Source organism: Colletes latitarsis, chromosome 7 (assembly GCF_051014445.1).
Source record: "Colletes latitarsis isolate SP2378_abdomen chromosome 7, iyColLati1, whole genome shotgun sequence".
In the NCBI taxonomy this organism is placed as follows: domain Eukaryota; kingdom Metazoa; phylum Arthropoda; class Insecta; order Hymenoptera; family Colletidae; genus Colletes; species Colletes latitarsis.
The window spans coordinates 10,244,857-10,266,908 of NC_135140.1; the positions used below are offsets into that span (position 1 = coordinate 10,244,857).

Consider the following 22,052-nt stretch of genomic DNA (forward strand, 5'->3'; position numbering starts at 1 on the left):
TGAACAATTAATATCCGACCTCCCTTCAACAGGTCTCCACTGGCCTCTGCTGACCACCGCTTATATTTCTGACAACGTATAACGATTACTACTGACGTCTGCCAGCCTCCGCTGGCCTCTGCTGACCGCTGCGGACCACTCCTGTTACTTCTGACAACGTATAACGATTACGACTGGCTACTGTTAGCCTCTCCCATCCTCTGCTGGCCTCTGCTGACCACCGCTGATATTTCTGACAACGTATAACGTTTACTACTGACTTCTGCCTGCCTTCGCTAGCCTCTGCTGACCACAGCTGACCACCCCTGATGCTTCCGACAACGTATAACGATTACTACTTGTTACTGCTTGCCCCTGCTGGACTCTGCTTGCCACTGCTTGCCACTGCTAACCTCTGCTGACCACAGCTGACCACCCCTGATGCTTCCGACAACGTATAACACTTACTACTTGTTACTGCTTGCCCTTGCTGGACTCTACTTGCCTCTGCATGCCTCTGCTGGCCTCCGTTGGCCTCTGTTGACCGCTGCTGACCACCGCTTATATTTCTGGCAACGTACAACGATTACTACTGGCTACTGCCACCCTCTGCTGACCCCTGCCAACATCTCCTGACATCTCCCAACATTTCCCGACATCTCCCGACGTCAGCTGACCATCGCTGACCACTGCTGACCGTTGCTGACAACTTGTGACATGATATAATATAATATAATATGTTTATATGTATTAAAGTTTTGTATAATGTAAATCTATGACAATAAATTATATAATTTTAAAGTATTTTATGTGTTCTCATCATTTTTTACCGTCCTTTTCCTCTCCAAATCATTCCCTTGCCTATAAGATGCGTTCCACCTTCTTCGCAAGTTCACCAGCATTTTAGAAATGTTCCAGGAACTTTGGAAATCCGAATTTGACCTTGACCTTGGCCCAGTTTCGAAAGTGGGTCAAGGCCATTCGAATCTTAGAAAAATTCCGGGCAGTTTGAGAATCCGGATTTGGCCTTGACCCAATTTCGAAAGTGGGTCAAGGCCATTCGAATCTTAGAAAAATTCTGGGCGCTTTGGAAATCCGGGTGGCCTTGACCCAATTTCGAAAGTGGGTCAAGGCCATTCGAATCTTAGAAAAATTCCGGGCGCTTTGGAAATCCGAATGGCCTTGACCCAATTTCGAAAGTAGGTCAAGGCCATCGAATCTCAGAAAAATTCCGGGCGCTTTGAGAATCCGGATTTGGCCTTGACCCAATTTCGAAAGTAGGTCAAGGCCATTCGAAATTTTTAGAAATCTTCGGGCCAACTTGGAAACCCGGATGGCCTTGACCCAATTTCGAAAGTAGGTCAAGGCCATCGAATCTTAGAAAAATTCCGGGCGCTTTGGGAATCAGGATTTGGCCTTGACCCAGTTTCGAAAGTGGGTCAAGGTCACGGGCATTTCAGAAAACGCTCCGGGCACTTTGAAATTCCAGTTTTAAGTAGAGAAACGGTTTCTTATAACTAAGGGGATAATGGGGAGAGGAAAAGAAAGGTAAAAGTGACGAGAACACATAGAATTCTTTGCAATTATATTATTTATTGCCATAGATTTACATTATACAAAGCTTTAATACATATACATCATGTCAGGAGTTGTTAACAAAGGTCAGCAGTGGTCAACAGGGGCCGGCAGAGGTGTGCAGAGGCAAGCAGAGACCAGCATACGTTATACGTTGCCAGAAATATAAGCGGTGGTCAGCAGAGGCCAGCAGTGGCAAGCAGAGATCACCAGGGGCGAATAGTAGCAAGTAGTAAGCGTTATATGTTGTCAGAAGCATCAGAGGTGGTCAGCAGCGGTCAGTAGAGACGAGCAGAGGCATGCAGTGGCAAGCAGAGATCAGCAGGGGCGAACAGTAGCATGTAGTAATTGTTATACGATGTCAGAAGCATCAGAGGTGGTCAGCAGTGTTCAGCAGAGGCCAGCAAAGGCATGCACATGCAAGCAGAAACCTGCAAAGGCAAGCAGAGACTTGTAGGGGCATGCAGTAGTAAGTATTAATCGTTATACATTATCAGAAATACCTGCAGTGGTCAGTAGCGTTCGGCAGAGGCCAGGAAAGTTCAGCAGAGACAAGCACACGCTGACAGAGATCAGCAAAGACCAACAGAAGTTAGCAGAAGTCAGTAGTAATCGTTATAGGTTGTTAGAAATATAAGCGATGGTCAGCAGAGGCCAGCAGTGGCAAGCAGAGATCACCAGGGGCGAATAGTAGCAAGTAGTAAGCGTTATATGTTGTCAGAAGCATCAGAGGTGGTCAGCAGCGGTCAGCAGAGACGAGCAGAGGCATGCAGTGGCAAGCAGAGATCAGCAGGGGCGAACAGTAGCATGTAGTAATTGTTATACGATGTCAGAAGCATCAGAGGTGGTCAGCAGAGGCCAGCGGAGGCCAGCAAAGGCATGCACAGGCAAGCAGAAACCTGCAAAGGCAAACAGAGTCTTGTAGGGGCATGCAGTAGTAAGTATTAATCGTTATACATTATCAGAAATACCTGTAATGGTCAGTAGCGTTCGGCAGAGGCCAGGAAAGTTCAGCAGAGACAAGCACACGCTGACAGCGATCAGCAAAGACCAACAGAAGTTAGCAGGAGTCAGTAGTAATTGTTATAGGTTGTCAGAAATATAAGCGATGGTCAGCAGAGTCCAGCAAAGGCAAGCAGCAATCAGGAGCAGTCAGTAACAGTCGTTGTATGGTGTCAAAAGTTGTTGGGAGGTCAGCACTGGTCATCAGAGGTCATCAGAGGCAAATAGAAACCAGGAATAATTTGCAGAATTCAGTAATGAACTCTAGGAAAAGCAAGTAAAAATACCTGGGCAGTCGAGATTCCGAATCGTATGCCGTTGACGTGAGGTCGGATTTCAGTTGTTCAAGAGCGAGAAGGCAAATGTGAGCCTTCCTCTCTCGACTCCCACGAGACGGTCCGAAATTACTTCGGGCAACTTCGGAGAATCGAGAAAGAGGGCATGCGTCAGTTTGCCTTTGTCGACTGTCCGAAACTCCACGAGCTCACATACGCGTGATCTGGCATAGTGTGAGAAAGTGTAATGGGGTGTCCTCGGTGCACCCGGAGAGTGACATCTCTGGTAAAGTAAATGTACTATTATAAATGGCTTTTGATCGTTGTTACACTTGGGATCTAATTAAGCATTCATAATAACACAATACACATAAAATTGTAATTATTATATTCTTATATTCTAACAGAGAATTTTAATTATATAATTTCGCATAGGAAGAATGTTCTGTTGGACTGAATTATATTTCCCCAACTAGATTTCTCTTTTCACTCGTTTATCGAAATTACAATGTGTTCAATGATCTCTAATAAATTAAATTTTACTGCATACTATGTTCATAAATGACGAGAATCAGTACAGTCTTTTTGTTATCGACAAACAATTATTATCGTACACAAATGTATTGCTTAATTAATGTGTTCAAAAACACGCAAAGCGCACACCTTGACTGCAAGAGACCGTTCATTATCGATGTGCACAGCTGCCAGTCCCTTCCCTTACCAATTGGAAACCTTAGAATGACCGTGATGTAAATGGCGATCTTTTGAAGATATGAATAATGGGTATTTTATAGGCTCAGGGAGCTAGTAGTTCTGGTCTCGGCACTGTATTGTTTGTATCGTTCCCACGGAGCAGCCGTTTTTAAGTATTCCGTGACACTCAATTAGGGGCTCCATAAGGTCGCTACGATTTTTATAATGCACAGAGACATGTACAAATGATTAATACGTTGACGAAAACTTTGATCTTAGACAATGCTAAACTACATAACTTAAACATTGCCTTAGTACTTATTTTTGTATACTTAGTACTTTCTTTAACATTTCAACTCGAGAATTGTTTTAGTAAAATGAATTAATAAATATCTATTTACGAATTTTAGCAGAGTTCGAAGCTTTGGTACGGTGAACTTTGATAAGTAAAACACGTATGAACAAAGTTTTTCGAGCTCTACGTAAATGTTCAAGAATCTAAAGTACTTCAAATGTCGAAACATTTGAGAACCGTTGCCTTATACATATACAGTATATGTATACTACAGCAGGCAGGTTTTTCGATCAAATGTACATAAGCACATGTCATGCTGACGCTTTAGTAACCAACAAAATTGCATCTTTTATTTGAATGTTACACAATTTGTATCTATTTGTTTCAATTAAATTGAGGTTAATATTTATTGCTGTTATTATTAGTATTATATTATATGTATTTCTATATCTGTAGATACGATAAGAGATAAAAATATGTTTATAACTTTCTAACAAAGCCTCCATCAACAGAGTGGTATTCTTGATTTTTGTCTTATTTTGGCCTCGAGAATGCCCCATTAAAATTTTTTCCCTGTACAGAGTGTTCAGTCAGCCCTGGGAAAAATTTTAATGGGGGATTCTAGAGGCCAAAATAAAACGAAAATCAAGAATACCAATTTGTTGATGGAGGCTTCGTTAAAAAGTTATTAACGTCTAAAGTTCCACCCGTACTGAATTTTTTTCTCGAAAATGCGCAGGATTTCGGGGGTATGTCTATTCACCAAAAATTATTGTAACTAACCCCCGCAATCGAAAATAATTTTTCCAAAACGATTTGGAATTTTTGTTTTCCGTCGAAAAATTTCACATCTTCTTGAATTTTTTTCTCGAAAGTGCGTGGGATTTCGGGGGTATGTGTAATGACCAAAAATGATTGTAACTGACCCCCGCAACCGAAAATAATTTTTCCAGAATGATTTGAAATTTTTGAATTTAATTGCTAATAACTTTTTAACGGAGCCTCCATCAACAAATTGGTATTCCTGATTTTCGTCTTATTTTGGCCTCGAGTATATTTATAAAATTGTCAAAGATATGTACATGGAATTGGAAGCCATTTAAAGCCAAAAGACACAGCTTAAATTGAATAAATAAACGACTAATATTTATTGATATTATTGTTTACTGTACTTGTTATTGTACTTCGCTATTTACTTTCGGTAAATTCAATAAATTCTGCTGCAAGAGTTTGTGTTTATTCCTTCAGAGACTACACTCCGCCCACGCTTTCTCTTTGTAACACATTCAGATACATTACTATGTATATGGTATAAACCATCTTCAGATTCGATTCTAAACATTTGAACAATATTTGAGGATACCAAAATTTAAGTGGATAAAAATATGTATACTTAAACAAATGTGTTACATTAATTGCATAGAATTTTGTTAATTTTAAACAGTATTTTTAACGTTACTGCAGAGCAAAATCTTTTTCATAGATATTAATAGGTTAGAAATAACAAGCTCGATAATATTATATGCGAGAAACGTAAAATTGTATTTTTATAATTCAATGTGAAGTACCATGTAATTTGGTTCTTTACACGGATTGGTGGTGATTCACCGTGAAACGTATAAGTAAAGGTCACTGTTATTTACAAATATAGGTATGGTCAAGATTGCTACTTCGTCTGGAAAATATCAAAGGTTTTATAATCACTAAACACGCTGTGACAAGTAAATTTATAATATGCAATGAAAGTTCTGCATGCTGTTCCATAGAAAGTTATGAAGTAAAATAAATATTTGCAACGACGGTCGTTCGTGGTATTTCCTTTATTTGCATGTAGTTTTTGTGTCTTTAATAATAGTCATTATTAGCAACATCTCGTTAGTTTTAAAATGACACTGTTCGCTGCATACAACAAAATCGATCGAACAGCTAGGTATACGATTCTAAACAACAGTCACTGTAGGTGATTCCACAGAAAATGATTCTCGTAAGTGACTCATAGTTGAACGAGTGACACACACGCATGCTAGCGTATTGAACGAACGCAGCTGGTTTGTAACATGCTAGGATATGCTAGAAGTTTCGTTGGGCTAGCAAACTTTACCGCAATGCTTATCGTCATTGATTACGTGCACTTTGTCGCATCGACTGCATTTTCCTTGAGTGAAACTTTCGTCTAAATTTTTTAAATACGAACCAATAATACAGCATTGACTATTGTCACGAAATTTTCTATATTTTAATTCATACAGAAAATATGTATTTGAATACCTCTCGTGTCCATTTAAATTATTTCTTACTGTATCTACCATCGTTCTAAGGTTATCTCGATTGCTAGAATACGAAATTTTAATTTGCGTTTTTGTAAATCGTATCAAATGATGAAAATGAAAATATTTTATTTATTTGTAATATATTCGGCCACCTCTGGGAAAAATTTTAATGGGAGATTTTAGAGGCCAAAGTAAGACGAAAATCAAGAATACCAATTTGTTGATGGAGGTTTCGTTAAAAAGTTATTAACGTTTAAAGTTCCGCTCGTATTGAATTTTTTTCTCGAAAATGCGCAAGATTTCGGGGGTATGTCTATTCACCAAAAATTATTGTAAGTAACCCCTGCAATCGAAAATAATTTTTCTAAAACGATTTGAAATTTTTTTTTTCCGTCGAAAAATTTCACACCTTCTCGATTTTTTTTCTAGAAAGTAGATAGAATTTCGAGGGTATGTGTAACGACCAAAAATGATTGTAATTGACCCCCCCAACCGAAAATAATTTTTCCAGAACGATTTGAAATTTTTCTTTATTGTCAGTCACCTAACTAGATTTTCGGTAAGGAATTTTTTTCTCGAAAGTGCGTAGGATTTCGGGGTTATGTGTGACGACCAAAAATGATTGTAATTGTCCCGCGCAACCGAAAATAATTTTTTTAGAATGATTTGAAAAATTTTTTTTTCGTCGAAAAATTTCCCCACCTTCTCGAATTTTTTTCTAGAAAATGGGTAGGATTTCGGGGGTATGTCTGTTCACCAAAAATGATTGTAATTGACCCCCACAACCGAAAATAATTTTTCCAGAACGATTTGAAATTTTTCAATTTAATTGTTAATAACTTTTTAACGATGCCTCCGTCAACAAATTGGTATTCTTAATTTTCGTCTTATTTTGGCCTCTAGAATCTCTCATTAAAATTTTTCCCAGGGGTGGCCGAACACCCTGTATGTATGCGTTTAGGTAGATTGTAAGTATATTATGATATGCGTGGTGCATCGTATTTTATTTTAAATAATACTCGATTGGAATAGAAGAATTTTAATGCATTTTCTACTGTTTTATAGGTATATCGATTTTGGAAAATTCATTATTATGCTAATAATGATATAGCACTGGGATTCATCGACATTGTCTTCCCTTTATTACTTAGCATTTATTGTTAAACGAATACAGCTCAAGATTTAATCGCTTCATACATGTCAAAAACAGCACATTGAAAAATTGAATAAATCATTACACTTATAGGTGTCAATGAAATGACGAATCCTTGGACACGATTGATTTATGTGTGAATACAAATTGTACATGCGTTGCATGTGTGCGTGGCCACGTATCGTACCTTCTCGAATTAGCTACTATACGCTAGTGTTTCTTTACTTTTCTCGGTGCCCTACTTCCGTGTCGTCTGCCGTTTTAACCGGAAATCATATCGAATAATTCTTTCGCCGATGGGTGGATGTCCGAAAATCTATCGATAAAAATTGTAAAGTTATTTTGTTTAAATAAACAGAACGAAATCTCGAAATATATACGATAGTAAAGTATATTTTGATCGGTCAATAATCGTGGAAAATTTCACCGTTGACGCACGTAGTTAATTGCAAATGACCAATAGCCGTTTGGAACTAGGGGAAACCATCTTGTGATTGGCGCGTATATGGAGCTTGGGCGAGAAGAACATTCCAGAAGCGTCCTCTGAGAAAGTAATATATACGGAGGTGCGAGTACGGGATCTTCACTCACGTTGCGAATCGTGGAACGAGGAACTTCTTCACTATCCTACAAAGCAAGTTTTTACGAACAAACAAAGCGAACAAAGAAAGGTGTGTGTGCTCGTTGCTCGCGTCCTTGTTTCCATCCAGAACTGGATTTAATTCTGACGTCGTTCCAGGAAATTCATCTGTTTCTCTTTTGTACTTTTAGAAAACAGCAAAGATGGCCAAAGCACCCGCAGTTGGTATTGATCTCGGCACCACTTACTCCTGCGTTGGCGTATTCCAGCATGGAAAAGTGGAAATCATTGCCAATGATCAAGGAAACCGAACAACGCCCAGCTACGTTGCATTTACAGACACCGAACGGTTAATCGGCGATGCCGCCAAAAACCAAGTCGCCATGAATCCTAACAACACAATCTTCGGTAAATATATTTAACCACATATCATTTATTGTGTCGAGGAAACATTACACGATGCCTGATTTTGCGAATTAAATTCTTAAGTTCAATTCTCATGTGGTCGGAATATTTCTAAATTTCAAGTCAATTTTGTTTATTTTTTACCACTCGGAGATTTTTTGTTCAGAACACCCTTAATGGATGATTTGTAAAATATAATTTTCTATTAGGATAGAAATTATTCATTGATCGAGGTTTTCAACTAGCGTGCTAACGGAGGGTCACAAAATAAACGTGGTTCTGTAAATTCCGTTGTGCTTGAAACTATTCTAAATTTCCATTTTAATCTAAAAAATTTTTCCCTTTTCTGATCGTAGAAATATTTTATCAGATATTTAGATTAAATATTTCGTTATCTAGCAAGTGTTTTTTTCAATCTTGAAACGATATTTCTTTGTGAATTCTATTAATTAATACGTTTTTGCAATGTGATATTTCACGTTTTACGAACGGTGGAAAATGAGTTTTAATAGTTATCGAAATAATATTTTAACGGAATTTGACGAATCGCCTTGAACAACGTACAAAGGAAAACGGATTTTCAGTCAGATTTTAGTAGAGTTTTGCAAGTAGGCGTGGAAAATTTATATGTGAATAGGAAACTGGAAGGTCAATACTATTATGTATACGATAACCACGCATGCGCGTACATGCGGTTAAGGTCAGAGCTTCTAGAGGACGCTTTTTCAGTTCCTTACTAGATCGCTAGACTAGTCCTTATTAGATCTCTAGACTAGTAACAAAAATTTACCAACATTTCTGTTCCGTAGTACATAGTCTATCGTTGAATAAAAGTTAAGAGCGCATTAAAAAGTTGTTTAAAACTGCAAAACGTGATCAATGTATTCAAATAGTATACAAAATTTTATATAGAAGACGAGTCATAATATTTAATATCGTAAAAAAATAGTAAAATAGTTAACACGTTAAACGCCAAGCGAGTTTTGTTTTATTTTTCACTTAGATTGTATGTAAATCCAAAAAATTTCGTTTTTATTCAAAATGTTTCAATAAAATTCACAACACTTTGACTATTAGATTTAGATTTTAGATGTGAAATTTTCTACTAGTTCATTTTGTTTTTAGATAAATGGATACTAAATTTAAAACTTGTATTAGTACATATTGAATTATTTTGTAATTTCGTCGACATTTACGAGCCCTATTCAGATTCATTTTTCTTTACATCACGAGATTAAAATTAATTTTTTTAGCTCTTGAATAAAAAGCAGTAATTATCCATATATAGATAAACGAATTTTGTAGCATTACATGACATATAAAGTAATATTTTTTAAATTTGAACTGTTAGCCCCTAGCGGAATTTTACAAATTTGAAATTTTGTTTATACATTGTTATAAATTAGAATCTACTAACAAATTTCTTAAACCAATATTCCCCAAATTTTCCCAACCCTGTTCCTAAGGGGATTGACGTTTACACGTTAATTGCATCGAAATGGGTTTATGTAGAATAAAAATAATGTTTTTTTTTAAACCATTAAAATTCAGCAAACGAAGCTTGAATAATTCTTGTTATAACGCGAATTTGCGATGTTTTCAGATGCTAAACGCCTTATTGGACGTCGTTTCGAAGACGCTACCGTTCAAGCTGACATGAAACACTGGCCCTTCACTGTAGTGAGCGACGATGGCAAACCTAAAATTCAAGTACAGTACAAAGGAGAGACGAAGACTTTCTTCCCTGAAGAAGTGAGTTCAATGGTCCTGGTGAAGATGAAGGAAACTGCTGAGGCATATCTTGGAAAGTCCGTCAGCAATGCCGTGATCACTGTACCTGCTTACTTCAACGACTCGCAGCGTCAGGCAACCAAGGACGCTGGTACCATCTCGGGCTTGAACGTTTTACGTATCATCAACGAGCCCACCGCCGCCGCCATTGCTTATGGCTTGGACAAAAAAACAACCAACGAGCGCAACGTCCTAATTTTTGATCTTGGTGGTGGCACCTTCGATGTCTCAATTTTGACTATCGAAGATGGCATCTTCGAGGTAAAGTCTACAGCAGGAGACACTCACCTTGGTGGTGAAGACTTCGATAACCGTATGGTCAATCACTTCGTTCAGGAGTTTAAACGCAAGTACAAGAAAGACTTGACTTCGAATAAGCGTTCCCTTCGTCGTCTCAGAACAGCTTGCGAACGTGCCAAGCGCACACTTTCGTCGTCCACTCAAGCCAGCATCGAAATCGATTCGCTCTATGAGGGAATCGATTTCTATACTTCGATCACTAGGGCTCGCTTCGAAGAGCTCTGTGCCGATCTCTTCAGAGGAACGCTCGAGCCAGTAGAAAAATCGCTGCGCGATGCAAAGATGGACAAGGCTCAGATTCACGATATCGTCCTGGTTGGTGGATCCACCCGTATCCCTAAGATCCAGAAGCTGTTACAGGACTTCTTCAATGGAAAGGAACTGAACAAATCTATCAATCCTGACGAGGCTGTGGCTTATGGAGCTGCTGTGCAAGCTGCCATCCTACACGGTGACAAGTCCGAAGAAGTACAAGACCTATTGCTCCTCGACGTTACACCTCTGTCCCTTGGTATCGAAACTGCTGGCGGTATTATGACCGCTCTCATCAAAAGGAATACTACCATTCCAACGAAACAGACACAAACCTTCACCACTTATGCTGACAACCAACCTGGCGTATTGATCCAAGTCTACGAAGGAGAGCGTGCAATGACGAAGGACAACAATCTTTTAGGTAAATTTGAGCTCAGTGGAATACCTCCAGCTCCTCGAGGAGTCCCTCAAATCGAAGTTACTTTCGACATTGACGCCAACGGTATCCTCAACGTCTCGGCAGTGGATAAATCTACTGGCAAAGAGAACAAGATCACAATTACCAACGACAAGGGTCGCCTGAGTAAGGAGGACATCGAAAGAATGGTTAACGAAGCTGAGAAGTATCGTAGCGAAGATGAAAAACAGAAGGAAACTATTGCTGCTAAGAACGGTCTCGAGTCTTACTGCTTTAACATGAAGAGTACAGTGGAAGACGAGAAGCTGAAAGATAAAATCAGTGCCAGTGACAAGCAAGTTGTATTGGACAAATGCAACGACATCATCAAGTGGCTCGATGCCAATCAATTGGCCGACAAAGAAGAATACGAACACAAGCAAAAAGAACTGGAGGCTATATGTAATCCTATTGTCACCAAATTGTATCAAGGAACTGCAGGATTACATGGTGCAATGCCTGGTGGCTTCCCGGGAGCAGGAGGTGGCGCTGCTCCAGGTGGAACTCCTAGTGGCGGCGCATCCGGACCTACCATCGAGGAAGTCGATTAAATTTCTTTTCTTGCTTCCCACTGCTTTCTTCATGATTTCTTTCTAAAGAAAGAAAAATAAACAGGCGAATTGGAGAACATAGAAGTACTACAGCTGCGGTCTTTCGTTCCTCAGTATAATTTTAGCTATCTTTTGTTGGCTTACTAAGTCATTTAAAAATCAATATATATTTATTTATTTTGTTTCTTTTTCTTGTAAAACTGGGCCTGTAATGTATTATTATTTATATTAGGTTATTGTGGAAGACAATGCGTAAAAAGAAGTATAATTTTATTGTACTTATCATTTTTATATTTTAGATAGATCCGTTGTTGATTTTCTATGTTCGACAAACTTCATAAAAATAAAAACCAGGCGTACGGCAACGCTGAAACTTACATATGGTCTTTTTAGTTCATTCCCCATAGTTCAGTAAGTCAGAGTAGCAGTATTAACCTTTCGTTATGCTGTATATCGAAACAAATTTTTATTAAACTTTAAACAAATTCTGTTCTTACCTTTCACGCAGTCAAGTGACTGTACGATTAACTAATTTAAATCATTCGTGACTTTCAATATTAACCATTTAAAGCTATGAAATTTATTTCATAGATATTGTTGAAATTACAGTAAAAAGAAATACTACTATTATTATCTGTGCTAATCCGAGAATGTATTCAAATGTAGGTGGTTTTAGGTCGTAGAATTATTAACATTTTCGATGAAATGAAATTTATTTGCAAGCACAACAAACTGCTACAGAAAATAATTATTTAGTAGTCGATAATACAATTACGAAAATTCGACAGACGTGCAATATAAATTTTCTAATATATACCCAAAGTAACCTGAAAGATAATAAATGATAAAACAACAGAATCGCAAAATTTCGGAATAGAAATGTAAAGTGCAAGCATTGTTACAACAGAAAATTAAGACGGGTGTGCCATAGTAGTTGCGAACAATACGGTTGATTTCTTTTTCTTCTTCTTCTTCTTTCCGCCTCCACCTTTCTCTGCTCCTAAAAAAAATACATCAAAGTGAAATAATAAATATATATGTATGCATAAAATATAGAAGATTATACAAACAAGATTTTGTACAAGATTGTACATATAAAAATGTTTTTATTTTTCCTATATTTACGAGAGTATTCGATGTACGAATTTTTATTTTTATTCAGTTAATGGATGATTTTGAAGTGTTTAATGTATTTGTGTAAAACTACTTTCTAAAAGTTACAAATTTGTGATCGAACACGAAAGCTATTAAATTTGCCAAACTTGCCTAACAATTTTGTTTGTTCTAAAGCGGCTGCCAAAGCGTCGCCAAAGCTCTGACTGTAAGATGGCGCCGAAACATAATTTTCTTCCTCGGTGTCTCTGGAAGATGACTCAACAAGCATACTCGAACACGGCTTCTTTTGAGCAGAGTTAACAGACGGCCACACGGTGTGGGATTTTGAACGCGTGCCTTTGTTTCGCAACATCTCTGCGAACGATGGTCCCCCCTGTTCGAGAGTTGTATTGTCGGTTTGTCTGTTCACAGCAATTTCGTCAAACGTGTTCAACGATGGACTGCTAGCTATGCTTGAAGGCACCGTTGATTCCGGCGGTGATGAAACGTTTTCCCTACAACCGACATTGTCAGTCTAAAAAACAAACTCATGATAGATTGTCAAAAAGCATTTACCAAAAATTCAAATTGTTCGTGAATTGCCATGTCGATCCTCTACAGTCTAATTTTGTATATCTTCAAAGAAACCCGTAATAAACAGAAACTAAAACTACGGTAAATGCTTATCAACTTTCCAATCTAAGTTTATTTTACTTTTGCACGAGCCTTTTTTGCCAAATGTATTTGTCAACGTTTAGAATTTATGTTCAAAAGACTCATTTTGGGTACTAGGTACTCCTATATGAAATGCAATATTTCAAATTTGTTTTTTATAAGAATAATTATTCTCCAAAACGCACGTATGCAAGAAACCGCGGTAGAAATAGTGTTGGACCAAAGTAAAGTGTACATACTCTGAAAACAACAGTTCCGGCTGCCATTGAGGAAAATGACGCTGCGAATCGATGTGCACAATAGGCTTTGTATATCTTCCCATTCGTTTATTTTCTTCTTCGGTGATCTTTTTTTCCCTTTTTCTTTCTCCGCGTTCTCGCTGCTGCCTGCGTCTGTGTCTCAATGCTAATTGCTCTATGAAAATAATTAAACAATCACATTAATAAATAACACGTAAAAAAACCAGATCACAATAACTAACTAATCGGAAATTACGATTGATGAATGACACAAATGATCAAGGTAAATGTAAATCATCGAACATGAGAGATTTTTGACTATGATTAAATTAATAATGGAGCGTTAATAACGATACTCAACATTTCTTTTTTTAGAATATATATATTTATTAACTAAGTGAATGGGCAAATGAATGAAATAAGAAATGGATGCAGAAATATAATTTGCTTTCGCTCAATTCTCGTTTCAAACATTTCGTACGACAAAAATAAACTCGATATAATTAATAACTAATCATAATAATACTTACAATTTTTTTTATTTTTATTTTTAACCATACTATGACTTGTTAAATATCCCGTATATTTGTAATTTATATAAATTATTAAATTGTGTGTTCAAAGTTACAAATATGAGATATTGTTATACTAATTTCTTGTTTCCTCCAGATCATAATATATTTTAATCGCGCAAAGATTTGTAATTTCTAACGATATTTCATTATTTTAAATATACAACTATTATTTCTAAAATGATTTCTTAAAATAAGAAATTTTATTTCAAGAATGAAAACAAATAAATAAATATCCATGAAACGAAGTATGTTAGTTAAAATAATACATAAAAAATACTCAGACATGGACTAAAAAATCGGTTCTAATAAAAACTAAAATAATTTTTCATCGAATAATTACTAATTACTGATGTATGATTGCAGATTATAAATGTGGTTTATGATTAGCGATTAATCTCAACGATTATTTTTTGTAATAATTTACGAAAGCAATCGTAAAATAATTAATTATTGCCCAATTGTTCTGTAAGAATGATTTCACTATGAACTAAAAACCGACGAAAAACAATGTGAAATATTTGTTAAGTCTAATTTCTTTCTGAACAGTAGGGAAAAAATTACCCTGAAACGAAGAGAGAACCTCTTGCGATACAATCGGTGGTTTTAACTCGATCTCGGCTACTTCAAACTGACAAGTAATCGGCAAGTGACATAAATATCTTAGTCTGCGTCTTAGATCTTCTGTAAGACTTCCTCCTTCTTTTTCCAAGAGCTTTCCCGTTATTACATGAGGAGAATTCTCAAGACTACCATACTGCATTTCCAACATTTTTACATTCACTGCGTGAAGATATAAATCTTGCCCATCGTCCGCTAAAAGTGAACATTATTTAGTAATTTCTTTGAATAAACGCGAATAAAAAAAAAATATATATATAAGAACCTTGGTAAAAATAAAAAAATTTATGTATGCCTGAAGTCGACTGGGTGCTATTGGGTGAATTTTCTACTGTTTTTGAAGATTCTTCATCTACGCTCTTTATATTTTTTTCGTTTGAAATATCATTAACTTCCTCGCAATCTTGAAATTCTTGTTGAAGTAACTGTTTTTCAGTGTCACTGTTCTCTATCTGTGTTGTAGTCGGGTCCACAGAAACTTGTGACTTCGATTCGATCTACAAGGAAGTTGCGATAGTTACTTCGAGTTAAGAATTTAACACGTTGATTACCAAACCAAATTCGTGAATTTTCTACGAGACTAACATTCTGTTCTTGGTCAATTGGATATTACTTAATTTAAAATTGTTCGTAATATTTATTTTGCAACCTTATCGAAATCCATGGGGCCTATGATTCGTTTTAAGTGACAATGGCGATCAACGTATTAAACAAAATATGTTTTATTATGTAAATAAATTAATGTTACCTCCTTCAACAGATCCTGTTCTCGTATTGAAAGTTCATTAAGTGCTTGCTCGATGTAACAATTTTCTGGCGAATCGGGATTATCCGATAGTTCGAATTGTAATTGAGTACGTTCGCATTCGATGATACTCATGACCTGAAATACTGAATTTATTAGAAGAATGCCGATCGGAATGTTTTTGTAGTTACGACATTTCAGCTTTCGGAAGTTTGGAATATTTACATAATTTGTGCTTGCAATGAGAAGTTTTGAATACACTTCTCTACTGATAGAATCTGAAGCTGGGAAAAAGTTTGTTGGACTTTGTACTGCGGCTCCAACGGGTACTGCAAGTAACGATCCTTTCTCACGACGCATCAGACGCAAAGTAACAATATCGCCAGAATTTAGCATACTTTGAGTGATTTCAGTGACACTAAAATCATATAAACAAGGATTCTAATATCTTCTATCCTGTGAAATGGCACGATTCTTTCTTATTTTAAAGTATCATAAATATTACCTTTTCAAATCAGATTTTTGAATAGATTCATAACAAATGGGACATTTACGCCAAGATTTATCAGAGAGTGATAAATAATGAAGGATACAAGGCCAACAATAAACATGACCACAACGTGTCATTTTTCCAGCAACTGGTGAACACAAACAAATTGGGCAAGACAGGCTCTCAGAACTATGAATTTTCTGAAATGTAATATATCCATTAATTTGTAAAGCTTCTGAAACTCGTATTTACGACTTACAATTTGTTCTACTAATTTCCAATCAACTAGAGCATCAGGGTCAGTCAGATGTAATGAATAATTTCCATTGGCAGTTACAACAAATTGGCAGCTAAAAGTACAATAATGTTTAATATCTAACGAATCACGAGTTCAGATATGTTTAGATAAAGTATTAGATTGAATCATATGTAATTGCCATTTTTCTTTTAAAAGAATTAGAAAAGGGTTTCTAACTAGTAGTTAGTAGTAGTAGTACTTTCCGAACCAGCAATTACTTGTGATTCAATCTGATATAATATTATTTTATACCTGGCTTGTAAAAACTGTTCTTTGTTGTACTTATGACGCTGTACTGGCGGAAGCCACCTATTACTGTTGCGGCAATAACCTTTTATCGGTTTTCCATGACTCCATGCACCTGAACCACCTCGCATATCACGTGGTTCATAATGAAAATTTAGCAGATGATTCAAATTCTGCTTTTTACTTCCTTGGACCAATACTGTGCCAGGCTCAGCTAATTCTGACTGCACTACCTATAACAAGTTCACAAGTCTGACAAAAACGTCAACCGAAGAGAATAAAATGTTTCATTAAGAGGATATTCCGGTTTAGACATTTAAAACAAGATTAATCTTTTTTCCTTTTCTCATTTTCTTAAAGTGTGTGTCAGGACTTGCTTGAATTCGTGAAATTAGCAACGTTACAGCTGCTTGAAGAGTACAGCTACATACGTAGTAATATATGTACACGTATAATATAAATATAAACCTTGGTATTCTCCTTTGAACCGCCATAATATTGTCCTTTAGGTTTTGGTCTCTTATCAAAACTTTTTGCTTTCTGTACATTGCACTTCTTTGGTTGTTCGAACTTTGTGGAACTACTAGTGCCAGATGGTTCGCACCGGCGCAAAGCTCTCGGGAAAAGCTTATTAGTAACATCTGGAGAATGATAATGAAATTAAGCTTTACACGAAATAATAAATACTTTATAAGTCATTCATCTTCTATAAATACATTTACATACAGGGTGTTCGGTCACCCCTGGGAAAAATTTTAACAGGAGATTCTAGAGGCCAAAATAAGTCGAAAATCAAGAATACCAATTTGTTGATGGAGGCTTCGTTAAAAAGTTATTAACAATTAAATTAAAAAATTTCAAATCGTTCTGGAAAAATTATTTTCGGCTGCGGGGGTCAATTACAATTATTTTTGGTGAATATACATACCCTAAAAATCCTAATGGTTTTCGAGAAAAAAATTCCTTACCGAAAATATAATTTCTGGTCAGAAATGTTACCCCAAAATTTCCTACGAATCTTTAAAGTGTCATAACTGATGAATGGATTGGACGATTTTGATGTTTAAAAAAGCAAACTACGCGTATTTTGATGGACAATATGAAGAAATTCCAAAAATATTCGAAAAGTTGCTCCTTCAACCCGTAAAATGAAAAAAACCCCATAAAAATGCTTCAATTTTCAAACTGCCATAACTCCTACAATAGTGAATATATGTCAGTGAAACTTTTTCCTGAAGTAGTGCTTGTGGGTGCCTACAAAAAAGTATTAGACAACTTTTCTGTAGAGCGTCAAACAAAATTACTAAAAATTAAAAATGTCGTATCAAGAAAAATCTACGAGGGGTAGGTACCTAACTAATTTCGGGGATATTAAAAAGTTTGAAATCATTCTGGAAAAATTATATTCGGTTACGGGGGTCAATTACCATCATTTTTGGTGAATAGACATACCCCCGAAATCCTGCGCATTTTCGAGAAAAAAATTCAGTACGGGTGGAACTTTAGACGTTAATAACTTTTTAACGAAGCCTCCATCAACAAATTGGTATTCTTGATTTTCATCTTATTTTGGCCTCTAGAATCCCTCATTAAAATTTTTCCCAGGGGTGGCCGAACACCTTGTATACAGGTAGCGCGCATATGTGTAGAACATGCATAATAGAAAAATTTGAGATACCTTGCAAGGTATTCATTTTTCAAAATTTATCCTATATTTTTCATACCCAGAATAACACGGAGAGTCAATTACATTTACATAAAAACAAAAGTATGATACAATGTACAAATGATCACGTTACGAAGATAATTTACTATTTTATCTAATTAATACTGCATTGAAAAAGAAATTGGGAAGTTGATCTGAGAGATATTCTTGAAGCAATAAAATTAACTTGAATATGACACATTCGAGATTAATATTACACTATTAATATTACAAAAATATTACACTTCCTGTTTTTCAAACATTTAATATAACAATTTATATGCTCGTGAAATAATCTATAACTAAAAGAGTAAAAATATACAGTGACTCTCAAAAGTATTTGGACACAATGGTATGTCTAACTTTTCGGTTCGATATTTCAATTGTTTATAAAGCAACCGTTCTAGATATTGTTTTTAGCAAGTTTTTTTCCTATTTATTTCGTTGATAAATGGTTTCTTTCTAGCTACTCTTCCATTGTATCCAGCTTGCCTCAGTGTCCTCCAGACTGTTTCGGCCGACACTTGTTTGGAGCTTTCTTCTAATAGTTCACTAACTATTTTTGGAGTACTTAATATCGGATTTTTTTTCATTTTTCGAACAATTTTTGCTTTCTCCCTCATACTTAAGAGACTTGGTCTTCCAGTTTGCACAATGGATTCAATGCGATTCTCAATATGAAATCGTCGAATGATATCAGCAATAGTACTTTTGCTTATATGAAACATAGCACTAATTTCGCGATAGATTTTTCCCTTTTTACAGTGGAAAATTATAAGTTGCCGCATATTGAATATTGTATTCTTTCCCTTGCGACCCATTTTGGAGGAACTCACGTTAGCTACTGAAAGTAGCAAGACAGCATGGACCTCTAATGTTCCTCTAGATGCTGTATGTAAACAAACGTTTTTGCTACCTTGGAATATTGGGTTACCAGAAAGAAATTAGCATAGAAATAATACGTGTCCAAATATTTTTGCGAGCCAAAAAATGACACACTTTTTTTGTAATATAGATTTATTATACAATATATGTAAATTTTTCAAATAAAGTGTATATGTTAATCAACATTGATAACTGACCTATTGCTAGAAATAATATCCAGAACGGTTGCTTTATAAACAATTGAAATATCAAACCGAAAAGTTAGTCATACCGTTGTGTCCAAATATTTTTGTGAGTCACTGTAAATATTGTAAAAGTGCATAGAGTTAATAAAGAAATCTTTCTTTGGTTAACATGTCCTCTACCATGTGTTATATATATTTTTTTTTATAGAAAAATGAGTTTTAGACTACTTAAATATTTATGAATTTATTAGTACTTGAATTAAATAATAAGTGGCTGAATCTGTGGAGGTATTAGAAGTTCTAATAGATAAACATCAAATGCAAATCATATCATATTTCTGTGGTAAATTTTACAAGGAGTGGTTTCATTGATTTCTTGGTTGGGTATATTATGTAATAGAGAATTAATACAATCAATGCACACATATATAGTTAAAAACATGCACTATATCAGTTATTCTTAACCTTTTTTCCCCCACAGACCACTTTTGGCAATTTAATAAAGCTCGTGGATCCATTCTATATAACACTCCACGCAATAATACTTTTAAATATTAATTAAATCAATATTTTACACAAATTGCTCCACAAAACAAAGATAAGCTTACAAGGAACATCAGAATTTTGTATAACCTTTTTAACTTAAATTTTATTTAATTTTTGTTTCTACGACCAACAAGTTCATCTTTGGCTAGATTTGCAACTTCAATAGAATTTATACTAAACAGGAAAAAACCATTAAGAAGCACTGAGTTACATTAAATAAAATTTCTGCAAAGATATCAGGCACGATCCGCAGCGCATAGTTTACTAACCAAAAATTAACAGTGATAAACGTATCAAGCAAAAATTCATTCTAAGTCAGTACTAGTACCGATCATTATACTTGAAACTTAACAATAATTTTTATTTATTCTATTGAACAAAACAATCAACTCAACTTTTTGCTCAAGTCCAATGACTCCCCTAAACAACTTTGCTTTAAAAATCAACTGCAAATTCTTCTCTTTAGTCATAGTGATGAAATATTATCTATCTACAGCTACGCAAAATATTATCACCGATCTATTATTGCGAGATCTTGAGGTACTTCAAAAATTATGTAATTCGAAAGTTCGTTAAAATCGAAAAGATTTTTAAAGCGAGAAGGAAAGATAGAATATCAAGAATGTTTAGGGAACAAGCAAAATTGTGTTTTTTGTAACGATACGCACATAAGACGTCAGCAAAAAGATGACGTCGCTATCAAAGCGATCGACATTCGGACGACGCACCTTGAGTCTTCTTCGCATCAGCAGGAGCTCCCTTTGTGGAGGACTGCGTAAACTTTGCGTTCTTTTCCATTTCTGGCACGAATGCGTTCGTGCTGATTTCCAGTGTGATTGAGGCTACGGTCTCCTCCGTACGGAGAAACAGTGTATTTTTGCAGACCCTTCATCTTCTTCAATAAGCCATGTTTCGTTAGCGTCAAAGGTGGAAAAAAGGTCCTCGAGTTGCCGATAATCGACGCCCGACGTGACGGTTCTACGGTGACCACAGACTCGTCTGCAACAGAGCAAAAGCTCTGCCTCCTCGCTTTTTGTCGTAAACGACAATTGCCTGAGTTTCTGGCTCTGCGGCCAAAAGCGGTCGCGATCTCGTCGCTATGATGGCGACGAAACTAATGACTTGCGCAACCGGAAGTAACACGCGACGCACATCGACTACTCGAATGAATAACAGTTATGTAGATAACGAATGAATATTTCAGATACGGAACGCGAGTAATTTTTATCGACGTATATGCAAGTCAAAAATAATGCAAAGATACAGTGTGCATTTTAATTTTATTCCTGTGCTATATTGAACGGTCAAGATTCGTCGATTTCCGGTGTTTAAAAGTTCACATGTGGTGATAAGCTCCAATAGATCGAATCATATGTATATAGTTAATAACTTGCGATATTTCTTGGCGATTAATCATGTTATATTTAAATATTAATTTATTCATAAGATCGTTTACATTAGAGGCAATGTTATTAGACAGTAGACCGGGTGCCCAAAGGAAACTGCTCCTCCACTTTCGTACACTAATGTATAGCCACGTGTACGTGAGCTTTGGTGTTTCCGACTTCCGGCAGTTTCCGGTACCGAATTTCGAGTTTTGATTACCCAGGCATTTTTAGTTTCCGACCTATGTATATCTTATTGCACCATAAATTAGGTACATGATAAACCTATCGTTTAATGGAACTTTGTACTCAAAAATGATTTTACTGTATAGATGGTAAGACAGTTACCTTTTTATCTACAACCAATACATTTCCAAGGAATCTCTAACACAGACCAGATACGACTCGTATACCTCGTCTGTGGTAAGGTCTATTCGTATACATCGCCTGTGCTGTCACTACCTGTTACCTTATGGACTTTCATGGCCCAAACCGACTGTCATACCGACCTGAAAATTCGGAGGTGATTTTAGCGACCTCTTCTCATGGATGGCGGTCAGTTGAGAAACTATTTACTGGATTAGTGTGATGGGCATATAGCTGTAGATGTGCGTAAATCATGTAAATTAACTATGGGAGGGATTGAAAAAGTCAATCCAGTGTTATCAGACGGCAGGTCGCTGCCCAAAGAAAACTACCCCCATCACTTATACACACTAATGCATAACCACATTATATGTATATGAGTTCTGGCGCTTCATATAGCTACATTTTTACTTTCAAG

General features: G+C 36.2%; 2 protein-coding genes across 2 annotated transcripts; one reads left to right on the plus strand and one right to left on the minus strand.

Annotated features, from left to right (window-relative positions):
- The first annotated feature begins 7,756 nt into the window (after positions 1–7,756).
- Hsc70-4 (heat shock protein cognate 4) lies at positions 7,757–11,958 on the plus strand. The gene is made up of 3 exons (XM_076769176.1): positions 7,757–7,913; positions 8,014–8,230; positions 9,831–11,958. Exons 2-3 carry the CDS (start codon positions 8,026–8,028, stop codon positions 11,579–11,581), a joined length of 1,956 nt encoding a protein of 651 aa, XP_076625291.1. The 5' UTR covers positions 7,757–7,913; positions 8,014–8,025; the 3' UTR covers positions 11,582–11,958.
- A 317-nt stretch (positions 11,959–12,275) lies between these two features.
- On the minus strand, positions 12,276–21,012 carry LOC143343856 (E3 ubiquitin-protein ligase RNF10). Its single transcript, XM_076769170.1, has 12 exons — positions 20,612–21,012; positions 17,031–17,203; positions 16,569–16,795; positions 16,278–16,368; positions 16,034–16,218; positions 15,754–15,946; positions 15,532–15,666; positions 15,049–15,280; positions 14,727–14,978; positions 13,591–13,765; positions 12,848–13,191; positions 12,276–12,581 (listed from the first exon to the last, which is right to left on the minus strand). Exons 1-12 carry the CDS (start codon positions 20,679–20,681, stop codon positions 12,493–12,495), a joined length of 2,166 nt encoding a protein of 721 aa, XP_076625285.1. The 5' UTR covers positions 20,682–21,012; the 3' UTR covers positions 12,276–12,492.
- Between the last annotated feature and the right edge of the window lie 1,040 nt (positions 21,013–22,052).

Bases quoted from the DNA above. Each gene is read 5' to 3' on its own strand.
- LOC143343856 (XM_076769170.1), bottom strand. From the start codon at position 20,681: ATGGAAAAGAACGCAAAGTTTACGCAGTCCTCCACAAAGGGAGCTCCT. The intron at 15,947-16,033 runs GTAATATTTATG...ATATGATTTTAG, and splicing joins CAAAAATCTGATTTGAAAAG to TGTCACTGAAATCACTCAAA. The intron at 13,192-13,590 runs GTATGTACACTT...TGTCGGTTGTAG, and splicing joins CCGGAACTGTTGTTTTCAGA to GGAAAACGTTTCATCACCGC.
- Hsc70-4 (XM_076769176.1), top strand. From the start codon at position 8,026: ATGGCCAAAGCACCCGCAGTTGGTATTGATCTCGGCACCACTTACTCC. The intron at 8,231-9,830 runs GTAAATATATTT...CGATGTTTTCAG, and splicing joins TCCTAACAACACAATCTTCG to ATGCTAAACGCCTTATTGGA.